This window comes from Saccopteryx leptura, chromosome 4 (genome assembly GCF_036850995.1).
Source record: "Saccopteryx leptura isolate mSacLep1 chromosome 4, mSacLep1_pri_phased_curated, whole genome shotgun sequence".
NCBI lineage: Eukaryota > Metazoa > Chordata > Mammalia > Chiroptera > Emballonuridae > Saccopteryx > Saccopteryx leptura.
This window is the reverse complement of record NC_089506.1, coordinates 70,114,815-70,135,320: the sequence shown is the minus strand read 5'-3', so window position 1 is coordinate 70,135,320 and position 20,506 is coordinate 70,114,815. Positions and strand designations below refer to the sequence as shown.

Below are 20,506 nucleotides of genomic sequence, written 5' to 3'. Positions count from 1 at the left end.
AAAACCTGGATCAAGGCACATAAGGGAGTTGATGCTTCCTGCTCCTCTCCCCTTTTTTCTCTCTCCCCACTCTAAAATGAATAAAGATCTTTTTTAAAATGTTAATTTAAAAAAAGTCCTATAACCCCATCTATAAAGAAACATGACATACCTAATAAACATAATGCATGCATATTTATTTTTATATGCTTACATGTTTATATATGGGAATCAAGAAGGGGTTAGAAGACTCACGTTTAGTTTAAACTTTTATGTTAAAATTGGATCTTGAAAACATTATACTAAGTGAAGTAAGTACAGTCATCCCTTGCCATATTGCGGTTCACTTTTCGCAGCCTCACTGTATCATGGATTTTTAAATTGTATATATCTCATTTTGTATCACGGATTTTTCACTATGTTGAGGGATTTTGCAGCATATAGGTATTTTTATATATTATTTTCATTACTTTTAAGGTAAAATAAGCATTTTCTAGCCTAAAAAATTTGAGGCCCTGGCTGGTTTGCTCAATGGTAGAGCATCGGCCTGGCGTGCGGGAGTCCCGAGTTCGATTCCTGGCCAGGACACACAGGAGAAGTGCCCATCTGCTTCTCTACCCCTTCCCCTCTCCTTCCTCTCTGTCTCTCTTCCCCTCCTGCAGCAGAGGCTCCACTGGAGCAAAGTTGGCCTGGGTGCTGTGGACGGCTCAGTGGCCTCTGCCTCGGGCACTAGAATGGCTCTGGTTGCAACAGAGCAACGCCCCAGAAGGGCAGAGCTTTGCCCCCTGGTGGGCATGCCAGGTGGATCCCGGGCGGGCGCATGCGGGAGTCTGTCTGACTGCCTCCCTGTTTCCAACTTCAGAAAAATACAAAAAAAAAAATTGAAAATATAAAATGTATATTTAAAAATATTGAAACATACTAAAAGATTAAATAGCAATAAAAACTTAAAAATATATAAATAATAAAATAAATATAAGGTTGCTACTTTGTGGATTTTTGCCTATCAAGGGGGGTTCTGAAACCTAACACCCACAATGGACTAGGCACACATACCATATTTCCCCGTATATATTATAAGATGCTCCTTAATTTGGGGGCCCAAAATTTGAAGAAAAAAAAATGTATTACATAAAGTTATTGAACTCGTTTTATTCATCATAAAATTTATACAACTCTTCATCACTGTCAACACTCCCATCCATTAGCTTGTCCTCATCTGTGTCTGATAACGAATCAGTCTTCATATATTGCCTCATCCTCAGTTCCATCTACTGCATGTGAAATGCCACACTTCTTAAATGACTTGACAACAATCTCAATCTTGATATTATCCCAGGATCTTTTCAACCAGGTACAAACTTCTCCTATAACTGGTTTTCTCACTCTTCCTGCTGGTGTCAAATTGTCCCCAGAAGACTTCATCCCTTGGTTCCATTCATCTCTCATGGCAGCTTTGAAGTGTTTGTTAAAGCTGACATCGAGTGGGTGGAGCTGTGATGTCAAGCCTCCAGGTATATGGGCAAGTTTTGGTTTTTCACTCTGCAGCAATCTTTGTGTTTTTTGTTATGTGTGCCCTGAACTGATCAAGCACCAATAGGGCAGTTTTGCATAAGAGCCCACAAAGTCTCCTTCTCCAAACTTTCTCAAACCAGATTTTCATCCCATCCTGATCCATCCAACCCTTGTCATGAATGTGGACAATCCTCGAGGAATGTCTTTTCTTGGCATTGTTTTGCATCTGAAAATCAGCATAGGAGGCAGCTTGGTTCCTTCAACACAACAAGCTAGAATAACGGTATAATGGCTCTTTTCATGTCCACTTGTCTTCAGTTACAGTTTTCACCCTTTCTTATCAACAGTTCTGTTACTTGAGAAATTAAGTTGAAGGAGGACTTCGTCCATATTTGCAATCTGTCCCAACTCAAACTGATGTGTCTTCCGATACTGAATGACAAAACGATGAAATTCAAGGACCTTCTGCTCATACCTTTCAGGCATCTTCTGGGCAAGTCTGGTGCATGTAGGCATGCTTACTCCACTTCATTTCATGAACCTGAAGCACCAACTGTGTCCTCTTCTGAAACCAGTAACTTCTTTTTCATCAGCAATTCTGTAGCCAGTCTCAGACTGATTTCTCAGTTGGAGGAAGACCAAACTTACATTCAGCAGTACAATTTTCATTCACTTTTACAAACTGGATCACTTTTAACTTGAACTTAGCACTGTACAAAAATCTTTTCTGAGCCATTTCTGGGCAGAATATGGCAAAATGTAACCTATCGTAATACTGTATGCCGGTAACAAGTGCGAAACAATGAGCACAAAAAACAACAAGCATGAAAAAGTGGGAAATGCAAGTAAAAAATCTACTACCACTGTGTAAGGCGCACCCAGTTTTTAGATCCCGAATTTTTTCGGGAAAGGGTGCGTCTTATACATGGGGAAATACGGCAGGTGGAATATAAAACAGACTGATGGACATAGATAAAAGTGAAGTGGTTACCAGAGGGAGGAGTAAAGAGAAACAATACACGATGATGAAAAATGATTTGACTTTGGGTGATAGGAACACAACACAATCAATAGTTCAAATGCTACATATAAAGATATTCACCTGAAATCTATGTACTTTTTTTGTTTTTTAATTGATTTTAGTGAGAGGAAGGGAGAGAGGGAGAGGGATGGAGGATGGGAGGGAGAATGGGAAGGAGGGAAGGAGGGAGGGAGGGAGGGAGGATAGGGGGATGGGAGGGAAGGAGGGAGGGAGGGAGGGAGGGAGGATAGGGGGATGGGAGGGAGGGAGAAAGAAATACAGCAACATTGATCTGTTCCTGTATGTGCCCTGACCCAGGATTGAACCCGGCAACCTCTGCACTATGGGACAATGCTCTAACCAACCAAGCTATCTGGTCAGGGCTGAAAGCTATGGACTCTTATTGATCATTGTCACCTCATTAAATTTAATTTCTAAATTTAAAAAATAATTGAGAATACTGTAGAAGAATTATTAAATGAAAAAACATTTTTATTACAATAAGCATGTATTATTTTCAAGTAAAAAGAAAAATTGTGTTAAATTAATCAGGACTGAAATATTATGATTATTATCATAACTATATATATAGCATGCACCTGAAAATAGAATACCACTCAAATAACTACAGATACATTCAACAACTTGGATAAACCTCAAAAACATTATAAGTAAAAAAAAGTCTTATTCAAAAGAGTGTCTATTCTATAATTTCATTTATATGAAATTTTAGAACAGGCAATGCTAATATATAGTTGTGAGGTGCAGAATAGTGCTTGCTTCTAGGGGTAGAGGGGAGCATAGGAAGGGAATGAGAAAACCCCAGGGTAATGGTAATGGTCTTTATTTTGAGGGGATTAGGTTACAAAGATATATACATTTGTCAAAACTCATCAAGGGTACACAATATTTGTACACACTGTTTTACACAAACAATAGTAAAATTTTTCATTGTAAACAAATACCAAACTAATAATATGCATGCTAAAATATTTAGAGGTAAGTGCACTGTTACCTACAATACATTAACAGAAGAAAGTGATACATACACTAAAATGTTAATAGCATAACTAAATGATATGAGTTTGTCACTACAAAATTCTTTCACCTTTTCTATGTATTTGAAATTTTTCATAATAACATGTTGTGGGTGGAAGAGAACCATTCAAAAATTCTGAAAACAAATATTCACCAAAAATTAAAAGTGTAGTCTAATTGACATATATCAATGTAATAGATAAAATGTCTAGCACAAATACGTATAAGAATTTAGTATAATGGAATACTACTCAGCCATAAGAAACGATGACATCAGATCATTTACAGCAAAATGGTGGGATCTTGATAACATTATAAGGAGTGAAATAAGTAAATCAGAAAAAAACAAGAACTACATGATTCCATACATTGGTGGAACATAAAAATGAGACTAAGAGACATGGACAAGAGTGTGGTGGTTACCAGGGGTGGGGGGAGGGAGGACAGGGGGAGAGTTAGGGGGAGGGGGAGGGGCACAGAGAACTAGATAGAGGGTGGCGAAGGACAATCTGACTTTGGGCGAGGGGTATGCAACATAATTTAATGACAAAATAACCTAGACATGTTTTCTTTGAATATATGTACCCTGATTTATTAATGTCAACCCATTACCATTAATAAAAATTTATTTAAAAAAAAAAAAAAAAAAAAAGAATTTAGTATAATTAAGGTGACAGCTTAAATCATTAGGAAAACATGGATTATACAGTCAATTGTGTAGGGATAACTTTGTATACATCTGAATAAAAATAAGCCTTTAAATAAAGCTAGATCCATATTTCATACCTGATGCTCAAATATTACCCAGTGACTTTTCAATTCAAACGGCGTCTCTTGGCTCACTTTTCAGATTTTCCTAAAATCTCTCTAACAAGCAGCACTTGGCCTCAGAAAGCCATGTACTCCTTGCTAAGTGGCCCCAGGCCCATCACTAGCAATATCCAGCCTTAGTTCATAGGCTGGCCTCCCCTGGGCACCTCAAAGCCCAGGACAAGTAGCAGCCACCTGCAGAACACTTTGTAGCTCATGCTGGGTAGCCCTGGGCTGAACACAGGCAGTGGTTGACCTTGACCTACACCCCTGAGGAGGTCCCAGAGCCAGCACATCCAGTGAACAATTTTAGACCATGTCAACTTCACCACCACCCAACCACTTCCACAAGAGGCACATTCAAGGGGCAAACTCAGCAGACCCCAGAGCCCTGTTGAAGTTAAAGTGTGCACTGTGAGGTGAGTCTTAGCACAGCTGATCCTTCACAGTGGTCAGTGGTCTCAGAGTCATTGCATTGCAGCTAATTGGCCTGGGGGCAAATTCCTCCCAATGACAGCCAACAGCAATCAAAGGCTCAACTACAAGAGTATACACAGCCACACAATGAGCGCACCTGAGTGCCCAATCGAGTGAACAGGGTTGCTGTGCCACTGAACTCTACCAAGCCCGGGAGACATTGTAGTTCTAATATATAGAAGCAAACACAGGGAAACTGTCAAAATGAAGAGACAAAGAAACATGTCCCAAATAAAAGAACAGAACAAAATTCCAGAATAAGAACTAAACAAAATGGAGACAAAAAATCTACTAGATGCAGAGTGCAAAGCACTGCTTGTAAGGATGCTCAATTAACTCAGAACCTAAACAGCATAAAAAAGAACCAGTCAGAAATGAAGAATACACTAACTGAAATGAATCATTTACAAGGGAACAGTAGTAGATGAAGCCAAGAATCAAATCAGTGATCTGGAACAAAGGAAACAAAAACACCTAGCCAGGACAAAACACACACACATACAAATACAAAGTAATGAGGATACTGTAAGGGAGTACTTTTCAACCACGGGTCCACAAGAGTTAACCACCCTGATGTTGTACTGTGTGTATGAAGATTATACACACAATAATTATAGATTACAATTTTCATACAACATCAGGGTGGTTAACTCGTGGACGGACAACCAGTCGGCACACAGGTGGTTGAAAACTATTGGTGTAAGGAGCCCCTCAGACAACTTCAAACATGCCAACAATAGCCAAGATTTGGAATCAGCCAAACTGCCCATTAGGAGATGAGTGGATAAAATGCTATGGTACATTTACACCAGCAGTAGTCAACCTTTTTATACCTACCACCCACTTTTGTATCTCCATTAGTAGTAAAATTTTCTAACCGCCCACAGGTTCCACAGTAATGGTGATTTATAAAGTAGGGAAGTAACTTTATAAAATTTATAAAGCAGAGTTACAGCAAGTTAAAGCATATAATAACTACCTACACCAAGTACTTTATGTCGGATTTTCGCTAAATTTGGCAGAATAAATCTTTATAAAACAACTTACTATAGTTAAATCTTTTTATTTATACTTTGGTTGCTCTGCTACCGCCCACCATGAAAGCTAGAACGCCCACTAGGGGGCGGTAGCGACCAGGTTGACTACCACTGATTTACACAATGGAGTATAATTCAGCTGTAAAAAAAAGAATGAAATCTTATTTTGCAACAGCATGGATGGACCTAGAGAATATTATGCTAAGTGAAATAAGCCAGTCAAAGAAAGACAAATACCAAATGATTTCACTTACATGTGGAATCTAATGAACAACATAAAACCTCATAGATACAGAGAACAGGCTAACAGCTATTAGAGGGGAGGAGGGTTGGAGGTCTGGGTGAAAAATATGAAGGGATTAAACAAAAAAAAAAAAAAAAAGAACTCATAGAGACAACAATATGGTGATTTCCAGAGGAAAAGAGGTGTGGGGGAAGGTAGGAGAGGGTGAAGAGGGGATAAATGGTGATAAAAGGAGTCTTGACTTGGGGTGGTGAACTCACAATGCAATATACAGATGATATTTTATAGAACTGTACACCTGAAACTGATATAATTTTATTAACCAATGTCACCCCAATAAATTCAATAAAAAATATATATAAAAAAATAAAATGTAAAAAGAGCCTATATTTCTAAAGCCGATAAAGTCTTCATAAACTTGACCTCTTAATTTTCTTTAGGAATTGAGGTTTTAAGAGTTGAAATCTCAACATATGTAGGAATAACTTTACTGTGTTTCAGAAGGGACCCTGGAAGACCTAAAAAGATGTCTTTTCTCCCTACAAAGCAGAAATTTAAAAATAATCAGACTTGCTTTTTATGTTGAATTGTATGGGACACATTAAAAAACAAGTGATGAAAAAACTTGTAGGGTATACTGTATAAGTAAACAATGGCTGTAAATTAATAGTTGGGACATTTAAGCTGAACTTAAATGAAGAAACTTATAAGCTAGCATTGCAAGAAGCCATCTTATGTAATTGCCACAGTCTGATAAAGACACTTTAAGAAAATGCCAAATTAGTAAATACTTCCTTTCACAGTGATCTCCCAAGAGAAAGACTTTAAATATCATCGACTGCCACCTAGAGATTTGCTTATTGGAAAAGATACCGAATAAAAGATTCTAACTTCATAGGAAGAGACCTTATCTGGTGCCTAACCATGAATGGACATCTATCCCCATCTCTGCCTACAATAGACATCATAAACTCCTGAGAAGCCACTGACATTAGAAGGAGACAGGCATTCCAAATTATCAACAAGGCATATATATACTTACAGACTGATGCTGAATTCTGAAACTATTTTGTCTTTACCTGTCTGCTAATATTAATCATAACAATAGTTTTACTTGTTCTTTGGATTTTTCTATATCCTCCAACTTAAGATTTTTTTTTTAGGTGAGAGGAGGGGATAGTAAGACTCCCACATGTGCCCCGAGCCAGGATTCACCCAACAACCCCCATCAGAGAACAATCCTCAAATACTGAGCTATTTTTAGTACCTGAGGCTGATGATATGCTCCAATGAAGCTAGCCTCAGAACCCAGGGCAACGCTTGAACCGATGGAGCCACTGGCTGCGAGAGGAGAAGAGGGAGAAAAGAGTAAGGCAGTGGGGGAAGAAGCAGATGGTCGCTTCTCCTGTGTGCCTGGACCAGGAATCGAACCTAGGACATCCATACGCCAGGCTGACGCTCTACCCACTGAACCACCAGCCATGGCTCCATGTTTAACTTTTAATAATCTTTTATGGCTTATGTAAAAGTTATACTAGATACAAAATACAGAAAAAATTTAACACTGCAAAAACTCAAATCATGATAGTACACAGGGTAGAAATAATCCAGAAGAGGAAGAAGAAAAGAAATAACCCAGGGTGTCTTTTTACAACAAAGGCCATAAGACCTGACTGGCTTTCATTTACCTGCCCTTCCCTTTTGGGAAAATTCAGCCTCAACTCACATCTCATGCTTAAAGTACTGCCCCTTTCCCCATGATCCAGCAATTCAACTTGACATCGATACTGAGAATTCCTAGTGCTGAGACCACACAATCTGACCAAAAGGTTGGGCATTAATGCATCTTTTGGACCAAATGGTGAAACTGTGGACAAAAAGGGGGTTCTAAAATAAAAATGACAAGTCAATGATGAAAAGGAACCTCAATGAGTGATCTGATCATAAATTTCTAACTGGGTAGGGTCATGGGGGGCAGTCACACCTGGTATATAACTTCTTTAGTGAAAGGTTTTAAGCAAGTCCTGTCCATTATTCCTGTGCATTTAGGTTAACAAACCTTTGAAATGCCAAAAGTAATCCTCTTTTCAAGACTCCTGAAAAACCACCCTTTAAAGGAGCACAAATTTTAACTATCTTGCACCTTACTTTTGCCCACCTTTATGCAATCATCCTTCTGTTCCTTCCCTAATTCCAAATATAAAGAAACTGCAAAACTTATTCTTGGAGCATTTGAGATCTTCCTTCCTGGCAATGACACTGGTTTGATTCAAGCTCTTAAAAATAAACATTCTCAACAGATTTGGATGTTCCTTAGGTCACAACTAAATTAATTTGAAAAAAACGAAATGAAAATAAATGAATTCAGGCCCTGGCCAGTTGGCTCAGTCATAGAGCGTCGGCCTGGCGTGCAGAAGTCCCAGGTTCGATTCCCGGCCAGGGCACACAGGAGAAGCGCCCATCTGCTTCTCCACCCCTCCCCCTCTCCTTCCTCTCTGTCTCTCTCTTCCCCTCCCGCAGCGAGGCTCCATTGGAGCAAGGATGGCCTGGGCGCTGGGGATGGCTCCTTGGCCTCTGCCCCAGGCGCTAGAGTGGCCCTGGTCGCGACAGAGCGACGCCCCCTGGTGGGCGTGCCGGGTGGATCCCGGTCGGGCGCATGCGGGAGTCTGTCTGTCTATCCCCATTTCCAGCTTCGGAAAAATACAAAATAAATGAATTCAGAGAACATTTATTTTCATAAGTATAGTATGAATTTCAGATAAGAGAACCAAGTAGATATACAACTAAATTAGAGATAAGAGCTTAAGGCTTTGAAGAATAGTTAAGTCAAATAAATGCATAGAGTAGAGGCTCTCTTGGAAAAGCTCTGAAATTCAATGTAAATGTGTATGCAGTATATGTAACATCCAGAGAAAAGAAGTCTTTAAACTTTCAAAGACTCGACAACACAAAAAATTTTTTTAAGATTGCAGAGATTATAATAGAAACCATCCACGGGAATGATGTGAATGACATGGCAGGGGTAAAAATGGCTGAAGGAAAAAAAAGTCATAGAACAAAACTAGCAAAATATAAAAGGCAAGAAAAAGAACTAAAGGGAATAGAACTGATTTGAGAAGAAAGAGAACCAAGGTATTAGGAAATCAAGACCTCAAAAGTTTAAAAAACAAAAAAGGCCACATCAACATTGTCTAATGCTATACACACAAGTCAAAGAATATAAAATTAGGCCCTGGCTGGTTGGCTCAGTGGTAGAGCACTGGCCCGGCATGTAGATGTCCCAGGTTCAATTCCCAGTCAGGGCACACAGGAAAAACAACCACCTGCATGCCCACCCACCACCCCCCTCTTCTCTTTCTTTCTCTCTTTCCCTCCTGTAGCCAGGGCTCAATTGGTTCCAGCACATCAGCCAGGTACTGAGGATAGCTTCTGTAGAGCCTATCAGCTTCAAGTACTAAAAATAGCTCAGTTGTGAGTATGGCCCCAGACAGGGGTTGCAGGGTGGATCCTCGTCAGGGTATATGCGGGAATCTGTCTAACTCCCCTCCTCTCATGAGGAAAAATAAAGAAATAAAATGAATATAAAGTTTATATAAAACCTTTACACTTAGCAAACATAAATCATTGGTAACACTGAAGAAAGCAATTTTGGCTGAATATAAGCACAAAAAACTATATCGTAAAGCATTAAGAAATAAACAGCTGGAGGCAAATGAGTGAAAAATTAAAGACTGAATAAATTTCAAGAAATAAAAGAGCTAGGATTCAAGTGACTAAAGGAAAATTATTATTTATTTTTGGGTTTTTGTTTTTTGGGGTTTTTTTTGCTGCTGTTACTACTGAGTTTTTCTTCCTTAAAGAATGGAAGACTGACTTTCTATGCCCAAAGGAGGATGTAGAAAGGGAAAGATCAAACGAAAGAAAAAGGAGTAAAATTCAGGAGTAAAATGATCACCTTTCAGTTCCTCCTGTAAAATAGGAATAAAAATACATATTAATGTGGTGAAAAAGTTACAGTAACAAGTGTGGGTGAAATGGGAAACACTACAAAAACTCTAAAGAGGTTTTTGGGTGCTTTTTAAGATTTTATTTATTGATTTTAGAGAGAGGAACTGGAAGCATTATCTCATAGCTGCTTCTGGCATGTGCCTCGACTAGGCAAACCCAGGGTTTTGAATGGGCATCCTCAGCATTCCAGGTCGACCTTTTAGCCACTGTGCCACCACAGGTCAGGTGGTTTCTTTCTTGAACTCTTACACTGATAACCAAGCCACCTTAGAACCTTGCTCCTTTACAATAGCAGCTATCACTACAAAAATGTAATAGTAAGCCTGACCAGGCAGTGGCGCAGTGGATGGAGCGCCAGACTGGGATGCGGAAGACCCAGGTTTGAGACCCTGAGGTCGCCAGCTTGAGCACGAGCTCATCCGGTTTGAGCAAAGCTCACCAGCTTGGACCCAAGATCACTGGCTCTAGTAGGGGGTTACTCGGTCTGCTGAAGGCCCGTGGTCAAGGCACATATGAGAAAGCAATCAATGAACAACCAAGGTGTCGCAACACGCAATGAAAAACTAATAACTGATGTTTCTCATCTCTCTGTTCTTGTCTGTCTGTCCCTGTCTATCCCTCTCTCTGACTTTGTCTCTGTAAATAAAAAAAAAAAGAGTAATCTCTCTTCCCCTCCCGCAGCCAAGGCTCCATTGGAGCAAAGATGGCCCAGGCGCTGGGGATGGCTCTGTGGCCTCTGCCTCAGGCGCTAGAGTGGCTCTGGTCGCAACATGGCCACGCCCAGGATGGGCAGAGCATCGCCCCCTGGTGGGCAGAGCATCGCCCCCTGGTGGGCGTGCTGGGTGGATTCCGGTCGGGCGCATGCGGGAGTCTGTCTGACTGTCTCTCCCTGTTTCCAGCTTCAGAAAAATGAAAAAAAAAATAAAATAAAAAAATAAAAATAAAATAAAAACATGACTCCAGGTCCTGGCCACTTGGCTCAGCAGTAGAATGTCAGCTCGACGAGTGTAAGTCCCAGGTTCGATTCCAGTCAGGGCACACAGGAGAAGCACCCATTTGCTTCTCCACCCTCCCCCTTTCCTTTCTCTCTATCTCTCTCTTCCTCTCCTATAGCCAAGGCCCATTAGAGCAAGGTTGGCCCGGGCGCTGAGGACAGCTCAATGACTTCCACCTCAGGCACTAGAATGGCTCTGGCAGAAACGGAGCAATGCCCCTGATGAGCAGAGCATCATCTCCTGGTGGGCATGCCTGTTGGATCCTGGTAGGGCACATGCAGGAGTCTGTCTGACTGCCTCCCCAATTCTAGCTGGGGAAGGGGGCGGACATGACTCTACAGTCAAAAAGCTTTAGTTTGAATTACTGTTTAAGTCACATGCGATAGCTAACTCTGTGACTCTGGGCAAGTAACCTCAACTTTGTGCTTCAGGGCCTCAGTGTCATCACTTGCAAAATGGAGGTAAAAATGCTTACCTCATAGAACTTTGAAAACTTTTATCAATGCATACAAATGTTATGTGGTAGTGGCAGCAGCAATAATAGTGATAATAGTCAACTGTTGCAATAGTAATGGAACTTATTTGTGTTTAATCAACCAGTATTTAAGGAAGGAAGGAAGAATAACCTTAAAAAATGTGCCTCATTCAGCCCTGGCCAGTTGGCTCAGCGGTAGAGCGTCGGCCTGGTGTGCGGGGGACCTGGGTTCGATTCCCCGCCAGGGCACATAGGAGAAGCGCCCATTTGCTTCTCCACCCCCACCCCCTCCTTCCTCTCTGTCTCTCTCTTCCCCTCCCGCAGCCAAGGCTCCATTGGAGCAAAGATGGCCCGGGCGCTGGGGATGGCTCCTCGGCCTCTGCCCCAGGCGCTAGAGTGGCTCTGGTCGCGGCAGAGCGACGCCCCGGAGGGGCAGAGCATCGCCCCCTGGTGGGCAGAGCATCGCCCCTGGTGGGCGTGCTGGGTGGATCCCGGTCGGGCGCATGCGGGAGTCTGTCTGACTGTCTCTCCTGTTTCCAGCTTCAGGAAAAAAAAAAAATGTGCCTCATTCAATCCTGTCAACTAAAGTAACAAGTATAATTCTTTCTATTATTATACATACTAATAAGGAAAGGGGAGGTTCACCTGCCTAGATGACTCAGTAAGTGGCAGAACTAAGATTTGAACACTGGTCTATGTGGACACAAAACTTATTTTCTTTCCACCACACAACACACTGCCATAACAGTAGTAGCAAGAACACAGAACTTGTCATTCTGTCCTTTACTACTAAACTTACAAAATCTGGGCCCATCAATAAATGTCTGCATTCCAACTTTATTTTCTGAAAAACCAAGGGGTTTGATTAGATCTTGAGGTTTCCCTTCAGCTAAAAATGTCCATGATTTTATAAAAGTACCACAATTAGTGATGTGTAAACTCACAGAAAGGTTTAAAATAGATCAGGAAACCATTTGTTTAAAAAACAAAGATGAGCCCTGGCCGGTTGGCTCAGTGGTAGAGCATCGGCCTAGGGTGCAGGAGTCCCGGGTTCGATTCCCGGCCAGGGCACACAGGAGAAGAGCCTATCTGCTTCTGCACCCCTCCCCCTCTCCTTCCTCTCTGTCTCTCTCTTCCCCTCCCGCAGCCAAGGCTCCACTGGAGCAAAGTTGGCCCGGGCGCTGAGGATGGCTCTGTGGCTTCTGCCTCAGGTGCTAGAATGGCTCTGGCTGCAACAGAGCAGCAGCCTAGATGGGCAGAGCTTCGCCGCTTCGCCCCCTGGTGGGCATGCCAGATGGATCCCAGTCGGGTGCATGCGGGAGTCTGACTGCCTCCCCATTTCCAACTTCAGAAAAATACAAAAAACAAAAAAAACAACAAAAAAAAAAAGATGGAAAAATTGATTAAAAACCATGTTTTTTCCAGGACCTCACAAAAGAAATGAATGTTAAAGACCAACATTTAATTTTATTATTAGCGAGTATGATTAAGCAAATGTTTGAGAACAAAAAATCATTCTTATTTCAAGATGTCAATTTTAACACTTGCATTTTCAATAATTTATGAAAAAAAAAGCTCAGAACCTTGATACACCTACAGGCCTTGTAATCTACTAAAATACAGATTTATCCAATTTTATTTCATGCTGAAACTGCAAACAAGCTATTTTTGTTTTAAATACCTGAAAACTCTCCTGCCCTAAACCCTTCACTGTCTTCCTACTATCCTTCAGTGACATCCAAAATGCTTAGCATGACTCAACAAAGTCATGTGACCTGGCTCCTCTCTCTGGAGCTATCCAATGCTGTTCTTCCCCCTGCTCCTCTCCCAATTTTCTTCAGTTCATCCAAGACACTTTTTTCCTTTCATTTTAAGACCTTCGTTTAATCTGATCTCCAAAACCTAGATTGCTCTCACAGCTCTCCATTCCCATCGTTTTGCCCCATGCTCTTCCTTCCAGGCTGAGATCAAATGTTATCACGCCAGAAATGCCTTTCCTGACCTTCTAAACATATATTTTGACAACATTTTGGACTTAATACTCACTACTCTTGTGATTACTTGTTCAATACCTGTCTTCTCTGCTAAATGGTAAACAATATGAAAAAGGTTATTTCAGCCCTGGCCAGTTGGCTCAGCGGTAGAGCGTCGGCCTGGCATGCGGGGGACCTGGGTTCGATTCCCGGCCAGGGCACATAGGAGAAGCGCCCATTTGCTTCTCCACCCCCTCCTCCTTCCTCTCTGTCTCTCTCTTCCCCTCCCGCAGCCAAGGCTCCATTGGAGCAAAGATGGCCCAGGTGCTGGGGATGGCTCCTTGGCCTCTGCCCCAGGCACTAGAGTGGCTCTGGTCGCGGCAGAGCAACGCCCCGGAGGGGCAGAGCATCGCCCCCTGGTGGGCAGAGCGTTGCCCCTGGTGGGCGTGCCGGGTGGATCCCGGTCCGGCGCATGCGGGAGTCTGACTGTCTCTCCCCGTTTCCAGCTTCAGAAAAAAGAAAAAAAAGGTTATTTCATGTCTTGTTTCCTACTATTTTTCCAATATCAAACACATCACTTAGGACCGAGTAGATTAGTAAGTGCTCAATAAATGTTTGCTGAATTAATGCTACATTAAAAATTCGAGGCAAGTCAAAAATCATGAGATGCCTTAGTGACTATAACTAGCACAAGTACCTAAAAAGTTCCATATAAATTTGAGGTACATCTTCCTCTTAGTCCTTCAAATGTTCCTCCCTCAAATAGGTGCTATTTGGCAATTATTTAGCTTTAAAATAAAGCAAAAAAAAAAAAATCCCTGCAGATAACGAATCCATCTTAATGTTTCACAAAATCAAGGTTAGAAACTGAAGGTCTTAAATAATTGTAATCAGCTTGAAAACTCATCATCTAAAAGAATTTACCTGAAATGCAATTAAAGGGGCAGGAACTTGAATAAAGGTTCAATTTTTACCACATCAATGTATGTTATAAAATAACCAATCCCAATTCCTACACTGTTAGTGCCTCATTTATTTCAACAGTAATGACTGCAGTGCTAGTCATCTGAATCAACAACATGATATCTGGAATATGCTTTATTAAAACTAAATAAAAACTGTTAAGCATACACACTAAGTAATTATAACTAATCTTTTAGGTTAATGGAAAAAAGAGAAATGGTAGTAAGTTGATAATTCAAAAACTGGAGGCTTAAAAAAAGGAATACTATTTTGCCTAACATTTTTTAAAGTTTTCTGATCATCTAATACAGTACTAATTATAAACCAAGCAGTGTTCGAAGATTTTAATATATATTCATTATTTTCTCCATTTAGAGATGAAGAAACAGAGGCACTGAGTTTAAGTAACTTTCCCAATATTATAAAGCTGGCAAATGGCAGAGGCAGAACTCAAGGCCAGCCATTCTGGCCCCAGAGTTTTTCATCTCACCACTACACCACACTGATGCTCACTCTCCTAATCATCTGAAATAGGGCTTTTATCTGCACCACCCCACTCCGTGACACTATTTCTGCTAAGGTCACCAATGATTTCTACCTTGCCAAATCTGAAGGCCATTCATCTGCCACCATATTTTTCATCCATTCTGCAGCACCCTATCAAATAGACAACTTGCCTCTTGAGTCATACACTCTTTAATGACATATATCCCAATTTTCTTCCAACCTCAGACCTCGGCTCTCTTTCTCTTCCTTATCTACCATTTGCATAGGAAATCTACCACAATTCCATGGTTTTAAATACACTGCTCACAAAAATTATAAGATATTTCAAAATTAATATGAAGCAATAAAAAAGCATGATTTTATTAAACAAGAACCTCAGAAAAGCAAACAAGTCAAAGAAAGTTGGCAATTATGCAAATGAGATGTAAAACCAACTTTTTTTTTATTTCATTGGTGAAAATGCACTATACAAAAGGCTGAAAATACTGGAGTATCTATCTGCACGTTCCCTGATCCCCTAGCAGTGTATTTCTGCTACAGGGCCATTGCACTTGCTATGCCTTCTGTACAAAACATTCTTCTTCCAGACTTTCCCACAAATGGTTTCTTCTCCTAAGGTGTTGCTCAAATGTCACCTCCTCTGAGAGGCCTTCTAATCACTCTAGTACATTATCCTCTATTGTTACAACTCTCATTGCCCCTATTATTATCTGAAGTTATTTATTTATATTGTCTTGTCGACTTTAGAATTTGAAAGTTCCATCCCCAAAGCTCCCCACAATACCTGGTTGATGCTTAATAAATTTACTGAATGAGTGGATTTTCCCCAATGCATCCTAAGTTGTTTATTGTAAATCAACCAATTTTAATAAAGCTCTTGACCCATGATATGTTTTACGTTTTCAAAAATAAATCTTTAAAACACTCCTCAATGTTACCAATCTAAAGCACTACAGCACACTGAACCCCCTCCTCCAAAATACACACACAGCCATTCTATAGTATCCCAGTTTTTAAAACTGATAAATATTCCATATGGATAGGTTGCATTTTCTTCCTCCTCTCCAAGCTAACGAACAGGTAGGTGAGAAAAGGGAATTTTACTAAAACCCTCAGCACCTGTTACATCTTCAACCAGTTAAGAGAGGTGCCCATGAGTCGGACAGCACATGGGAGACGTGGCCTTTCTTTCAGGAATAGTATTTAGGTAAAAGCGAAGTGGCTTAGACTAGAACTAGCCAAACCCCTAATAAGGGCCATTCACTTCGTTTATAAAAACATGCTTAAGAGAGTCTGTGGACAGGGGTTTATGCTCAGATCCACTAAAAACAGAAGAGAAAGAAAAAGAGAGAGAGAAAAGAAAGAAACTGATTTGGGGACCCTGAGCAAATGTGTGTGGTGTGTGGTGTGTGTGTGTGTGTGTGTGTGGTGTGTGGGCTGGTGGTCGGTCTACAAATAACGGGAAAACGAGAGAAAGACAACGGTTCAAGAACCTACTCAGAAACAAGATAAAAGCTTTCGCGGATGTGCAGAACCTGGGAAGGATGGTGGAAGAGGAGGAGAAAACAGTGCCCGGGACCGCTGTTCACGCCTCGGCCTCCACCGCAGGCAGTTGGGGACACTGCACAGCTCTGTGTCCGCCTATCTCCCGCTTCCACCCCCGCAAGCGGGTGGCCCGGGATACTCACATGGGCTCGAGAGTCTTGCTGAGCCAGGACTTCAGTGCCTCGAAGTTTTCAATGATCATTTTAGAAACCATCCACAGCGGCCGCGAGGCCCGTCACACTCCGCCCGCGCAGGTCGCGGCCGCTACGGCCGCCGCTGCCCCCGCCCCCTCCTCCGCGCGCCGCCCGCGTGGGCCGCGGTGGGAGGCGCCGGTGGCAGGTTCCCGCGAGCCGGGATGGAGGAACAGCTCTGCGGGGACCGCCGCAGGCCGCGAGTCCACGGGATGCCAGGAGCTCCCCCTCCCCGGGCCCCGGCCCGGGCTGAGGCAGCAACGGCTTGCCCGGGCCCTCCCCCTTCTCTCCACCCCAGCAAATCTTTCGGAACCGAGAGTGAGACAAGCGTCCCGACCCGGGCTTTCTCTCAGCCTCGGAACCAGGTGCTTGTCGGTAACACAGAAGAGGCTAAATTGAAGAAAGCAAAGACGAAGAGCAGCTCAATGGGAAGGATTCCGGGGGTCTTCCCGGCTCCCAGTACCCCCAAGAAGATGGCTGCCGGTAACTCTCGCGAGAATCGACGAAGTCTCGCGATGACTCCCGGAGCCTGCTGGGAAGACACGTAAGGTTCGCGGATAGCGAACCCTAGAAGTTCAGCAGTTCTTTTGCAGGGTTTTTTTTCGTATTTGAGTAGCTTGCGGCTTTTGTACCTATTTACCCTTCAGTTCCCTAAAAGAATAAAGGGGTTTTTTTTGGTTGGTTGGTTTGTTTGTTTACTAGGAGGGAAAGAGCGATGATTTCAGAACCAGCAGGAGCCCCAGCTCGTCCTCTGTAATGACGGTCATGGCACGTCAGCCGAAACGTACCTGGGGGCCGGGGCACCCCCCCAGTGTGTGGCGGGACTCGCGGGCGCTGGTGGGTTCAGGTTGTGCTGCGCTGGACTACGCTCTCCGTGTGCCTGTGTCCTGAAGTACCACATTCTGTGTGTGCTGGGATGTGCTTTGGGAAGCACGGGCCGGTCCAACCTAACCCACTGCTACATCCGGAGGGTTAGTATCTTGTCCCAAATTACTCGGCTTGTTGGCTGAGCATTAATTGAGGGGGTACCTCAAATGAAAGGTGAGATAACCTTGACGGTTCTGACATAATTTACAACCATCTGAAGGGGTCTGGCTTTTCCCCTGCTAAAGTTAAAAGTGTTTGTGTCTTTATTTAGAGCGATTCAGCCCCAAGTAGGGAAATTACATGGTCCCAAAAGAAAGCCTTTATATCAGCATTCCAAATCAACTAACTTCCCTTCTCCTGGGTGGTCAAATAAGTTTGATTTCTACCCAAGTCGTTCTATTTGCTATTATTTACTACCATGAAGGCACTAGGTGGAATTTTGCAAAAGGTCTAATGCCCTTAAACTATGATGAAATGAAAACAATTCACGATATAGACACTTAGAATAAGTAGACCAGTAAAAATTTACTTGTGGCAGACACTAAATTGTCGTTAGAACGCTAAGTTTATAATTTCCTGGAGTGAAGGGTCCTTAAGCAGTAAATGGAGAAGATTATCAAGAAAAACTAGACATTTGTTTTAAAATACAGCGTTTAGGATAGGATACAAATGAAAATACAGCTAGAGAATGACCAGAGTGTTGATTAAAGCAATTTAGCTAAGTGAAATAAGCCAAACAAAAGAACAAATATTGTATGACCAATTCTGTGTGGTACCTAAAGTAACCAAATTTCTAGAGACAAAAAGTATATATAATAATAATTGCCAGGGGTGGGAGAGGTAGGGAAGAATTGGGAATTATTTTTTAATGGGTAAATAGTTTTAGTTTGGTATGATGCAAAAGTTCTAGAGATGGGCTGTGTCAATGGTTCACAATATGAACGTACTTAAAGCCATAGAACTGTACACTCAAAGGTGATTAAATGATAAATTTATGTTATGTGTATTTTATTGCAATAAAAAATAATTTATAAAGTTAATATTGCTAGGGAAAAAGTGATATTCTTTTTTGTGTGACAGAGATAGAGTCAGAGAGAGGGACAGACAAGACAGGAAGGGAGAGATGAGAAGCATCAACTCTTTGTTGCAGCACCTAGTTGTTCATTGATTGCTTTTTCATATGTGCCTTGACCAGGGGGCTACAGCAGACTGAGTGACCCCTTGCTCAAGCCAGCGGCCTTGGGCTCAAGCTGGTGAGCTTTGCTCAAACCAGATGAGCCTGTGCTCAAGCTGGCGATCTCGGGGTCTTGAGCCTGGGTCCTCCACATCCCAGTCCAATGTTCTATCCACTGCACCACTGCCTGGTCAGGTTTTCAACCTCATCATCAACTCTTCCATAATTCTGGCCATTTGTTTCAGACTTCCAAAGCAAATAATTGCTCTCCTGTCAAATACTGTATACTCCAGGTAAATTGATTTACTTACCCTCCACTTTTCCAAACATTTATTCACATTATTTCCACAGGAAGTGTCTTTACTTACTTCTTTCTGGCAACTCAAACCTTATACAGCCTTCTCTCCTAATACTACTGCTGGTGTATGTTTGAAGTCATCTCTTATTTTCCCTAAACAATAGCAACAGACTTTTAATCTCTCTTCCTCTTAGGTTGCCCCATATTGGTTCATATTCAGTTGCCTACATCATCATTGCCTTTAATAGAAATCATTGTGAAACTTGGCTCTACCATATTTCCCCATGTATAAGACACCATATTTCAAAAAATTTGGGGTCTAAAAACTGGGTGCATCTTAAACAGTAGTTGTAGTTTTTTTTACTTGCATTTCCCACTTGAGTTGTATGAATTTTGTGATGAATAAAACTTTAGTTCAGTAACTTTATGTAATACATTTTTTTTCAAATTTCGAATCCCAAAATTAAGGTGTGTCTTATACATGGGAGCATCTTTTACATGGGGAAATACGGTAAATCATGTCTTCATCAACTCCCACATTGTCTTCAGGATAAAAATCCAAATTCTTTAACTTCCTGTAAAAGGCCTTTCATAATCAAACCCCTTCCCATTTGCCTTAGAAACTTATTACATTGCCTTTCAGCCTTTGATCCAGCCATCCTGACATATTTCATATTCCTTAAAAGAGGTGTGTTCTCATCAAATTGAGCCATTGTAAAATGTGTTTCCCTCCTTTTCACTTGACAGGCTCCTACTAAATCCATCAAAATCAGTGCATCACTTTTGGAACTTCATCCCTGGCCTCCCTGCTCTAAAGCAAGAGTGTCTCTGAGATTTTCTCCCGTCTTCCTGTGTTTGCCTCTATTATAGCATTCATTGCTTCATTTTTTGCAATTATCTAATTATCTGTTGCTTAATAGACCATAGTTTTGAGTCTCCTGCTCCAAGCACAATCCCTGATATATAGAGTCAAGTCTCAGTTCTCTAATTTTTGAGTGATCAAATGAAGCTCTACCACTTCCATGAAATCTTCCCTGACCAATGAAGCTGAGAGCAGTCTCTTCCTTCTCTTAATCAATGTTTCAGTGTTTGTCATCAGTGCTGCCTGGCGTGCTTTACTTCCTTAACCATCAACATTTATCCCTCATTACTTCAGTGTTTCATCTTCTTTGGCTTTGCCTTCGAAGGTGATAATTAGTTAATGTGATAATCAGTGTTAGTAGGAAAAGACTAAAACAACCCCCATAGGCTACTCTCTCTGTTCAGTAACAGATATTTCAGAATGTTCATTATTAGGTTACTGACATTTTCCAACAGACCATGCTCTTTTTCAGCCCTGTGGCTTTCTTAGTGCTGTTCCTTTTGCCTGGAATGACTTTCCTCATTGCT

General features: G+C 41.6%; 1 protein-coding gene and 1 non-coding gene across 14 annotated transcripts in view; one reads left to right on the top strand and one right to left on the bottom strand.

The window, feature by feature from the left end:
* RBM26 (RNA binding motif protein 26) overlaps nucleotides 1-17,265 on the bottom strand; it is a 108,990-nt gene extending 91,725 nt beyond the window's left edge. For 11 of the 13 annotated variants that reach the window (XM_066380697.1, XM_066380698.1, XM_066380699.1 and 8 more), the window contains exon 1: nucleotides 16,731-17,264. In XM_066380697.1, coding sequence (XP_066236794.1) covers nucleotides 16,731-16,801 — 71 coding nt within the window. In that variant the 5' untranslated portion in view covers nucleotides 16,802-17,264. Of the gene's footprint in view, nucleotides 1-16,730 lie in introns of all 13 variants that reach the window. The other 2 variants (XM_066380706.1, XM_066380709.1) reach the window with 2 other exon arrangements.
* TRNAP-AGG (transfer RNA proline (anticodon AGG)) lies at nucleotides 12,595-12,670 on the top strand. The gene has a single exon. It is a non-coding gene; the product is annotated as a tRNA-Pro (tRNA).
* Nucleotides 17,266-20,506: the final 3,241 nt, after the last annotated feature.